This window comes from Gopherus evgoodei, chromosome 4 (assembly GCF_007399415.2).
Source record: "Gopherus evgoodei ecotype Sinaloan lineage chromosome 4, rGopEvg1_v1.p, whole genome shotgun sequence".
Classification (NCBI taxonomy): Eukaryota; Metazoa; Chordata; order Testudines; family Testudinidae; genus Gopherus; species Gopherus evgoodei.
In genome coordinates this window covers 121765666-121777059 of record NC_044325.1, presented here as the reverse complement: position 1 = coordinate 121777059, position 11394 = coordinate 121765666, and the positions used below count along the sequence as shown (strand labels likewise).

Here is an 11394-nt window from a genome sequence, read left to right as displayed (position 1 = left end):
ATTCTAAAAGTGCAGAATTATTTCTTGATACATTATCTTTATTGAACTCCAGCAAAACTGATGCAAATATACATCCAGGATGAACCTCTGTTGGAGATGGATACAGAAAAATGCCAGCTTAAGCTGTGGAGTTGTGTAAAATTACAACCCCCTAGTAAATATACATATAATAGTATGAACCATTGTAAGAGAAGAAAAGTGCCCTTGGGACCCAAGGATGGTTCTTGAGTCTCCTCCCTGCACTGACAGACTGAAAAAGGGAGGTTACCAGACCCCTCCATCTCATAACCCCCCATCTGTCCCTCCTTTAGGCCCTGATCCCCTTTCTCTATTCTGCCCCCCCCCACACTCATCACTCATCCCCGAAAACCACTATCCCATTGCACAGTGAGAATAGAGCAAACCCAGCCCCTACTCCTAAGCCCGGACAATCTCTACCCAGCCTGTGCCACAGATGTTGACATTTGCTGCTGAAGTCCCTGAGGCTGGCGGGGTTCAATTGTAACAGGGGCAGGTGTTCTCTTTCCCACTGCCCAGCTGCTCCCTCAGCTAGTGGCAGGGCAGCCAGGTCAGAGCTGCATTGGTGCAGGGGCTCCTGCTCACCAACTCTACCATGTCTGTATGACCGTTTTTCACAGCATCCAGCTCTGCCCACATTTCTTCACTTACATACCCTTTCGTCAAGCTGTGGGGAAAACAGGGAAGGAAAAGGATGTTAACTCTGTCTGCAGACACAACATCTGAGCCCACTGCCCCTATGAAGCCCAGCACTACACCCACAGGAACTGTGTCACTGTCATGGCTGAGCTCACTGCCAGCAGATGCTTTCACCTGGGGGACAGGAAAAGCGCTGGTGCAGTCTGTAGCATGGCTTGCTCCCACCACACCCCACTGATCCTGTAAGCTCTGGGCACAGACAGCAATGTCTTTGCTGCACATAAAGGGCTTGATTGTGCAGTGCTTGCTCAGGGTGGGGAGCACTTACTGACACGGACAGTCCCATTGATTGCTGTGAGGCTATTCATTGCTCACAGAGAGCAGGGGCTGCAAAATCCAGCTCACAGACTTTCTCCATGGAAGCAGCCTGGTCTCAGCTCTCATTGCTGTACGGGATCCTCACACCCACTCCCCATAGGCTGCAATAACACAGTTCTTGAAGGAGGAGAGTTTTTAGCAGTTATTGTGGGGCTTCACACTTGGCCTGACACTGCTGAAATCAGGTGGGAGCTCGAACTCCACTCCGGCTGCAGGAAGACAGGAACATTTCACTTACTCTTGTATTTACTTTTACAGCCAGTTCAGGAAAATGGGGTTTGTCTGTCTGCACATTCTCTGCACTCATATGGCTAGTCACACCTCAGCCAAGCATTACTGTCATTCCAAGCACCTGGAGGCAGACAGAGACTAGGAAAATCCACCTCCTTATGCACTGGAGGCTCAGATTTAATGTCCAGTAACTTCATCAGTAGTTCTGGGAGTCTCCCTAAAACATCTCACCCATCTGCATTGTTTTCAACTCTTTTTATAAGACTGTACTGTAGGAGAAAGCTGCAGAGGTGCTACTGGGCGTGTAATGGATCTTCATTCAAACTAGCTTAGGACTCTCCCTGAGGCCACTTTTCAATTACAGGGGGGTTCTGTTGCAGTTGTCAGGAACAGCTGAGTTTTGAAAGTGCTTTGAAGTCACTTGTGTAATTTGCTAAGCCTGGAAATTTCCAGGCCAGTAGAAGGTCCAGGGTAGAGTTTGTGGTTCAAATTTGGACTCATTTGGTCAAGGGGTTCCCATGTTACATCAGTCCCCGTCCACTACATGAACAACTTACTTTCAAAACTCAATAGTCTTCTAACACTTCTTAGCACAGAGCTAAGGAAAGTCTAGTCCTCCACCTGCCTGGTCAAACCCACAAACAAATACCCCCAAATACACAGAGTGTGTATCTTAATTGTTGTGTAATGGGACTTGCATGTGTGTTGTATCCATACGAGCCAGGGAGTGGGTGTGAGGTAAGTGTGTTCACTTGTATCTTCTCAGTCATGCACCAGGCTTAACTAAAGCAGCAGCATCTGTCTAGGCACATGAGGCACCTGTTAAGGCTTTTGAAAATACCAGGTGATCGGCCATGTTGTCCTTAACCATCTCTCTGTCCTGCTCCTTTGTTCTCCCCTCCCAGCTGGACTGTCCGGGTCCTTTGTTGTCACCCTCACCACTTTTCAGAAAAAGCCCAGGAGCACCCAGAGAATGGAGGAAACACCCCCTCCCCCTTTTAGCCAGTCAAATTGTCATTTTGCCAGCACACGCCTCTGAAAGTGTTGGCTGGAATGGATAAGAATCTGGGACCATGACAAAAATCTCTGTGAAACATCCCTGAGGACTCCCCCCGGCTCCCCTCCCGTTCTGGAGAAGGGGAAAATTCTTATGCATTAGCAGAAATTCTAAAAGTGCAGCATTATTTCTTGATACACGATCTTTATTGAACGCCAACAAAACTGACACAAACACATCCAGGATAAACTGCTGTTGGAGATGAATACAGAAAATGCTGACTTAATAGCTCTGGAGTAGTGTAGAATTACAAACTCCTTGTTAATATACATGTAACAGTATGAACCATTGTACCTATTGGGTTTTTGGGAACTGGGCGGGCTTGGATCCGCCTCAGCCTAAGAGGAGGATCTACAGGACCTCAAAAACTCAAATGAGTTCAGGGGACAACTAATAAAAGAACAGGGACAGGAGTGCGATCAAAGGGTCATAAGAAGGGAGCCTGAGGGGGACACCGAGCAGAGAACCCCAGACAGCGCCCACTGCTCCTCGAAGGCGTCAAGGGAGCCAGTGGATGCTGCCCAGAGGAACTCTGCCCGGATGCATGAACGGACGGAGGATCGGAAACAAGCCCCACAGTCACAGGAGTCTCCATTGGCCAACCTCCTCACCCTGTTGTGTAGATGGCCATTTTAGCCAGGGCAAGGAGGAAGTTGACCAGGAGGTCCCGTGACTTTGTGAGGCCATGGATAGGGAGTGCATAGAGATGGAGGAGAGGTGAAAAGTGCAGCCAGAAACGTAACAGTATATGGGTGAGGAACCAGTATAGGGGCTGCAACCTGGCGCACTCTAAGTAAACGTGCACGAGGGTCTCCCTCACACCGCAGAAGGGGCAGGTGTCTGGGGCAGGGGTAAACCACGCCAAATACACATCTGTGCTCATGGCCCCATGAAGGAGCCGCCAGCTGATATCCCCGGTGGGCCTCGGGACCAGAGTAGAGTATAGGCTGGCCCACCGGGGCTCCTCACCCTCCAGAGGTGGCAGGAGGCCTCCCACTTTGTGTCGGGGTGGGACATGAAGGTGAGGAAGCAGGACAGTTCCCCTTCAGATTTAGGGATGTTTCTTGTGTTTCCCTCCTGCACTGACAGACTGAAAAAGGGAGGTTAGGTTACCAGACCGCTCCAACCCATAATCCCACACCTCTCCCTCTCCTAGGCCCTGATCCACTTCCTCCCTCCTGCCCCCCTCAACTCCTCCCCAAAAACAACTACCCCATTGCACAGTGAGAATAGAGCAAACCCAGCTCCTACTCCTAAGTCTCCTGCCTTCACGTAGGACAGCTGGCCCACACAATCTCTACCCAGGCCCCTGCCACAGATGTTGACATTTGCTGCTGGAGTCCCTGGGGATGGCAGGGTTTAATTTTAATAGGGGCAGGTGTTCTCCCACTGCCCAGCTGCTCCCTCAGCTAGTGGCCGGGCAGCCAGGTCAGAGCTGCATTGGTGCAGTGGCTCCCGCTCACCAATCCAGTATCTGTATAACCAGGTCAGGTTTTGTGTCTTTCACAGCATCCAGCTCTGCCCTCATTTCTTCAGTTAAATACTCTTTCTTCAAGCTGTGGGGAAAACAGGGAAGGAAAAGGACTTGTTAACTCTCTCTGCAGACACAAAACCTGAGCCCACAGACCCTGAACCCCAGTGATGCTCCCACAGGATTTGTGTCACTGTCACTGCCCTGCCTGCTGAGCTCACTGCCAGCAGGTGCCTTTTCCTTGGGGGATAGGAGGAGAAGAGTTGGTGCAGTCTGTAGCCTGGCCTGTTCCCCCAAGACCCCACTCACCCTATGAGCTCTGGGCAGGGACATCAATGTCCTTTCTGCACGTAAAGGGCTGAATTGTGCAGCCCTTACTCAGGGCAGTGAGCACTTATTGATATGGACAGGCCCATTGAGCACTGTGTGACTAATCAGTTTTTACAGGGAGCAGGGCCTGCAAAATCCAGATCACAGAATCTCCTCATGGAAGAAGCATGATCTCAGCTCTCAAGTGTTCCTCACACCCCTGCCCCACAAGCATCAGTAACACAGCTCTTGAAAGGGGAAGAGTTTTTAGCAGCTGTTGTGGGGCTGCAGATTTGGCCTGACACTGCTGAAATCAGGTGGGAGCTGAAACTCCACCCCGGCTGCAAGAAGACAGGAACATTTCACTTACTCTTTATTTACTTTTACAGCCAGTTCAGATGAATGGGGTTTGTCTGTCTGCAGCCAGTTTGGGAGAGCAGGAGCCAGTGCTCAGTTCAGAGCATGGTGCTTGTGATGCTGATAAACCAAGGGCCAGCTCTGGACAAAACCGTAGGCATCAGCTCAGAACTGACAAACTCAAAGCTGGAAGCCAGACCAGCTGACTGGTATTTTAGTATAATTCAAAGGAGCTGTTCAATGTACAATAATGTGTTTAGTATTTAAACTTCATGAAAATCTAGTGGGATGTAGCATGCGTTGTTTTCACTTATCTGTACCCTGTTCTAATGTAATAGCAAACATATGCAGTGTATGTGCCTCTGTAAGGAAGTAATTCATCAAACAAGAAAGAAGCTGCCTGTAATGCAAATTAAGAATTCTAACAGACAGGGCTGGATTTATACCTTATGCACCCCTAGGCACAGCATCTTCAGCACCCTCAACCCAGATACCCCCACCACAACTGCACAGCATCCTGCACACCACGCCCCCCACTGCCTAGCACCCACCACACAGCCCCACCAGCTCAATTGCCCAATACCATGTACAGATTCCCAACTGCCCAGCAACTCAAAACACACAGATCTCCCCTGCCCCTCACAAGCCCTGCAATGCCCAGCACCCAACTCCCTCAATGCCGAGCGACCCCACAAGCCACCTCAGAGACCCACTCTCCTGTGCCCTTCCCCCAGGGCCGCCCGGGGGGGGGGGGGGCAAGTGGGGCAATTTGCCCCAGGCCCTGGGCTCCGCAGGGGCCCCCAAGAGAACGAGTGAGGCTCCCGCCCTGGCCCAAATCCGCCTCCGCCCCTCTTCCAGAGCCTCGGCGCACCCAGGACCATCCGTGAACAGCAGTGCAGCATAGCTCCAGCGGGGCCTGAGCTCCTCCCCGCTCAGAGCTGCATGGTAAGGGGGCGGGGCTGGGAGCTCAGGCCCCACTAGAGCTCGCAGCCCCGCCACCTTACCATGCAGCTCTGAGCAGGGAGGAGCTCAGGCCCCGCTGTAGACATGCTGCACCATTGTCAGGGACAGTCCTGGATACAATGTGCTGAGGATCCGGGAGAGAGGGGTGCCAGGGGTAAAGGGCTGGGACAGAGGGGGCTGGATAAGGGGCAGGGAGTCCCGAGGACAGGGAGGGGGCAGAGGCTGGGGGGGTGGTCAGGGGACAGGGAATGGGGGTTTGGATCGTGGGCGTTCTGAGGGTCTGTCAAGACTCAGCAGGGGGGGTGGATAGGGGTTGGGACAGTCAGGTGACAGGGAGCAGGGGTGGGATCCTGAGGTGGTGGTTGGGGGGTCTCTGGGGGACAGTGAGGGGGCAAGGAGCAGGATGGGTCATGGATTCTGAGGGGGGTGGGCAGTTGGGGGGCAGGAAGTGGGTGGGGTCTGATAAGGGGCAGGGCCAGGCTGTTTGGGAGGCACAGCCTTCCCTACTCTCAGGGGCGGCTCCAGACACCAGCATGCCAAGCATGTGCCTGGGGCAGAACACCACGGGGGGTGCTCTGCTGGTCGCTGCAAGGGCGGCAAGCAGGTTGCCTTTGGCTGCATGCCTGCGGAGGGTCTGCTGGTCCCATGGCTTTGGCGGACCTCCCGCAGGCGGACCGCCGAATCCATGGTATGGGGGACCTCCCGCAGGCAAGCCGCCGAAGACAGCCTGCCTGCCGTGCTTGGGGTGGCAAAATACCTAGAGCCGCCCCTGCCTACCCTAAAGCTCATTCAGCAGTTTGAGGCTTGCAGAAGAGCCAAGCTGTTAGCTTTTCCATTAGGGCTACTATCCCTTTCACTTCTCAAATGCCAAATTATAGTATATATATAATTTCAGTGCCATAGGGAAATATATGTCAGAGGAGGGTAGCTTCATTTAAAATTGGCCACTGGGGGGAGGGATCACATGAGAAGAGCAATATCCTACACCATTTGGCTCCTTCTCAATCCTACCAAGGGAGATCCCCCTCCCCTGCATTTCCTGAGTCTTCAGAGGGGTTAATTCAGTGGTTCTAGAACTTTTGTCCTGGTGACCTCTTTTACATAGCAAACCTCTCAGTGCAACCCCCACCTTTATAAATTGAAAACACTTCTTTATATATTGAACACTATTATAAATGCTGGAGGCAAAGCGGGGTTTGAGGTGGAGTCTGACAGCTCGTGACCCCCAGTAATAACTTTGTGACCCCTTGAGGGGTCCCGACCCCCAGTTTGAGAACCCCTGGGTTAATTTAATTTTAGCGCCCTGTGTCCATTCACATGCATGTGGCTAGTTTTCACAACATAGGCTCATCCCAGATTCTGGGAGAAGCTCAAATGCTCTGTTTGTGGAGTACAGAATCATACAATCATAGAGTATCAGGGTTGGAAGGGACCTCAGGAGGTCATCTAGTCCAACCCCTTGCTCAAAGCAGGACCAATTCCCAACTAAATCATCCCAGCCAGGGCTTTGTCAAGCCTGACCTTAAAAACCTCTAAGGAAGGAGATTCCACCACCTCCCTAGGTAACCCATTCCAGTGCTTCACCACTCTTTGAGTGAAAAAGTTTTTCCTAATATCCAACCTAAACTTCCTCCACTGAAACTTGAGACCATTACTCCTTGTTCTGTCATCTGCTACCACTGAGAACAGTTTAGATCCATCCTCTTTGGAACCCCCTTTCAGGTAGTTGAAAGCAGCGATCAAAACCCCCCTCATTCTTCTATTCCGCAGACTATACAATCCAAGTTCCCTTAGCATCTCCTCATAAGTCATGCACTCCAGCCCCCTAATCATTTTTGTTGCCCTCCACTGGACTTGTTCCAAGTTTTCCACATCCTTCTTGTAGTGTGGGGCCCAAAACTGGACACAGTACTCCAGATGAGGCCTTACCAATGTCGAATAGAGGGGAATGATCACATTCCTCGATCTGCTGGCAATGCCCCTACTTATACAGCCCAAAATGCTGTTAGCCTTCTTGGCAACAAGGGCACGCTGTTGACTCATATCCAGCTTCTCGTCCACAGTAACCCCTAGGGCCTTTTGTGCAGAACTGCTTCCTAGCCATTCAGTCCCTAGTTTGTAACAGTGAATGGGATTCTTCCATCCTAAATGCAGGACTCTGCACTTGTCCTTATTGAACCTCATCAGGTTTCTTTTGGCCCAGCCCTCTAATTTGTCTACGTCCCTCTGTATCCTATCCCTACCCTCCAGCATATCTACCACTCCTCCCAGTTTAGTTTCATCTGCAAACTTGCTGAGGGTGCAGTCCATGCCATCCTCCAGCTCATTAATGAGTATGTACATAGTCTATACTAAAGGCAAGGAAGGACAGGCAGGGCAGAAAAGGCGGGGGAGTTGCATTGTATGTAAGAGAGCAGTATGACTGCTCAGAGCTCCGATATGAAACTGCAGAGAAACCTGAGAGTCTCTGAGTTTAGAAGTGTGAGCAACAAGAGTGATGTCGTGGTAGGAGTCTGCTATAGACCACCAGACCAGGGGGATGAGTGGACAAGGCTTTCTTCCAGCAACTAGCAGAAGTTATAGATCGCAGGCCCTGTTCTCATGGGAGACTTCAATCACCGTGATATCTGCTGAGAGAGCAATACAGCGGTGCCCAGACAATCCAGGAAGTTTTTGGAAAGTTTAGGGGACAATTTCTGGGTGCAAGTGCTGGAGAAACCAAGTAGGGGCAGAGCTCTTTTTGACCTGCTGCTCACAAACAGAGAAGAGTAGTAGGGGAAGCAAAAGTGGATGGGAACCTGGGAGGCAGTGACCATGAGATGGTTGAGTTCAGGATCTTGACACAAGGAAGAAAGGAGAGCAGCAGAATACAGACCCTGGACTTCAGAAAAGCAGACTTTGATTCCCTCAGGGAGCGGATGGGCAGGGTCCCCTGGGAAAACAACATGAGGGGGAAAGGAGTCCAGGAGAGCTGGCTGTATTTTAAAGAATCCTTATTGAGGTTGCAGGAATAAAACATCCCGATCTGTAGGAAGAATAGTAAATATGGCAGGTGACCAGCTTGGCTTAACAGTGAAATCCTTGCTGATCTTAAACGCAAAAAAGAAGTTTACAAGAAGTGGAAGACTGGACAAATGACCAGGGAGGAGTATAAAAATATTGCTCAGGCATGCAGGAGTGAAATCAGGAAGGCCAAATCACACTTAGAGTTGCAGCTATCAAGAGATGTTAAGAGTAACAAGAAGGGTTTCTTCAGGTATGTTGTCATAAACAGATGGTTAAGGGTTAATGTCTCTTTTTCCTGTAAAGGGTTAACTAGCAGTAAACCTGGAACACCTGACCAAAGGACCAATCAGGAGACAAGATACCTTCAAATCTCGGTGGAGGGAAGCCTTTGTTTGTGCTTTCTGGGTTTTTTCTTTGTTCTCTCTGGGTTTTGAGAGGGACCAGACATGTAAGCAGATATCTTCAAGTTTCTGAAACAGCCTTTTCTGTTCAATTTAGTAAGTACCAGTTAGAAAGGCGGTTTAGTCTTTTTGTTTGTTTTCTTTATTTGCAAATGTGTTTTTGCTGGACAGATTGTATCTCTATTTGCTGCAACCTGTATTTGTGCTGGGGGGGGGGGAAGAGGATTCTCTAGTGTTTATAAGCTGAAAGACCCTGCAACATTTTCCATCTTGATTTTACAGAGACAACTTTTACTTTTTTCTTTCTTTTATTAAAAGCTTTTCTTTTTAAGAACCTGATTGATTTTTTGGTTATCTTGTGTAAGACCCAAGGGGAGGGAGTCTGCACTGACCAGGGAATTGGTGGAAGGAAGGAGAGAAGTGGGGAGGAAAAGCCTGATTTCTCTCTGTGTTAAGATTACTGTCTCTCTCTCAGGGAGAGTCTGGGAGGGGGAGAGAAGGGGGAGAAGGTGAATTTCCTCTCTGTTTCAAGATTCAAGGAGTTGAATCACAGGGATCTCCCAGTGTTACCCAGGGAGGGGAGAATCTGGGAAGAAGAAAGGAGGGGGGAATGGTTTATTTCCCTTTGTTGTGAGACCCAAGGGGTTTGGGGTCATGGGATCCCCAGGGAAGGGTTTGTGGGCCAGAAAGTGCCCCAAAACACTATATTTTTGGGTGGTGGCAGCTCTATCATTTCTAAGCGAGTAATTAAGCTTAGAGGAATTCATGCTGGTACCCCATCTTTTGGACTCTAAGGTTCTGAGTGGGAGTTCATACCATGACATATGTTAGCAACAAGAAAAAAGTCAGGGAAAGTGTGGGCCCCTTACTGAATGAGGGAGGCAACCTAGTGACAGAGGGTGTGGAAAAAGCTAAAGTACTCAATGATTTTTTTGCCTCTGTCTTCACAAAGAAGGTCAGCTCCCAAACTGCTGCACTGGGCAGCACAGTATGGGGAGAAGGTGACCACCCCTCTGTGGAGAAAGAAGTGGTTCTGGACTATTTAGAAAAACTGGATGAGCACAAGTCCATGCGGCCGGATGCGCTGCATCCAAGGATGCTAAAGGACTTGGCGGATGTGATTGCAGAGACATTTCCCTTTATCTTTGAAAACTCATGGTGAACGGGGGAGGTCCCAGATGACTGGAAAAAGCCTACTGTAGTGCCCATCTTTAAAAAAGAGAAGAAGGAGGATCTGGGGAACTACAGGTCAGTCAGCCTCACCTCAGTCCCTGGAAAAATCATTGAGCAGGTCCTCAAGGAATCAATTCTGAAGCACTTAGAGGACAGAAAAGTGATCAGGAACAGTCAGCGTGGATTCACCAAGGGCAAGTCATGCCTGATTAATCTAATTGCTTTCTATGAGGAGATAACTGGGTCTGTGGATGAGGGGAAAGCAGTGGATGTGTTATTCCTTGACTTTAGCAAAGCTTTTGATACCGTCTCCCATAGTATTCTTCCTGGCAAGTTAAACAAGTATGGGCTGGATGATTGGACTATAAGGTGGATAGAAAGCTGGCTAGATTGTCGGGCTCAACAGGTAGTGGTTAACAGCTCCATGTCTAGTTGGCAGCCCATTTCAAGTGGAGTGCCCCAAGGGTCGGTCCTGGGGCTGGTTTTGTTCAATATTTTCATTAATGATCTGGAGGATGGCATGGACTGCACTCTCAGCAAGTTTGCAGATGACACTAAACTTGGAGGAGTGCTAGATATGCTGGAGGGTAGGGATAGGATACAGAGGGACATAGACAAATTAGAGGACTGGGCCAAAAGAAACCTGATGAGGTTCAACAAGGACAAGTGCAGAGTCCTGCACTTAGGATGGAAGAATCCCATTCACTGTTACAAACTAGGGACCAAATGGCTAGGAAGCAGTTCTGCACAAAAGGACCTAGGGGTTACAATGGATAAGAAGCTGGATATGAGTCAACAGTGTGCCCTTGTTGCCAAGAAGGCTAACAGCATTTTGGGCGGTATAAGTAGGGGAATTGCCAGCAGATCGAGGAATGTGATCATTCCCCTCTATTCGACATTGGTAAGGCCTCATCTGGAGTACTGTGTCCAGTTTTGGGCCCCACACTACAAGAAGGATGTGGAAAACTTGGAAAGAATCCAGTGGAGGGCAACAAAAATGATTAGGGGGCTGGAGCACATGACTTATGGGGAGAGGCTGAGGGAACTGGGAATGTTTAGTCTGCGGAAGAGAAGAATGAGGCGGGGATTTGATAGCTGCTTTCCACTACCTGAAAGGTTCTAAAGAGGATGGATCTAAACTGTTCTCAGTGGTACCTTATGACAGAAGGAGTAATTATCTCAAGTTTCAGGGGGGAGGTTTAGATTGAATATTAGGAAAAACTTTTTCACTTCGAGAGTGGTGAAGCACTGGAATGGATTACCTAGGGAGGTGATGGAATCTCCTTCCTTAGAGGTTTTTAAGGTCAGGCTTGACAAAGCCCTGGCTGGGATGATTTAGTTGGGAATTGGTCCTGCTTTGGGCAAGGGGTTGGACTAGATGACCTCCTGAG

General features: G+C 49.7%; 1 protein-coding gene across 1 annotated transcript in view; it reads right to left on the bottom strand.

Moving 5' to 3' along the window:
* Nucleotides 1-3040: 3040 nt before the first annotated feature.
* The window catches only part of LOC115650594 (NACHT, LRR and PYD domains-containing protein 3-like), a 103458-nt gene continuing 95104 nt past the window's right edge, over nucleotides 3041-11394 (bottom strand). The window contains exon 12 of the mRNA XM_030560781.1: nucleotides 3041-3879. Coding sequence (XP_030416641.1) covers nucleotides 3783-3879 — 97 coding nt within the window. The 3' untranslated portion in view covers nucleotides 3041-3782. The remainder of the gene's footprint in view (nucleotides 3880-11394) is intronic.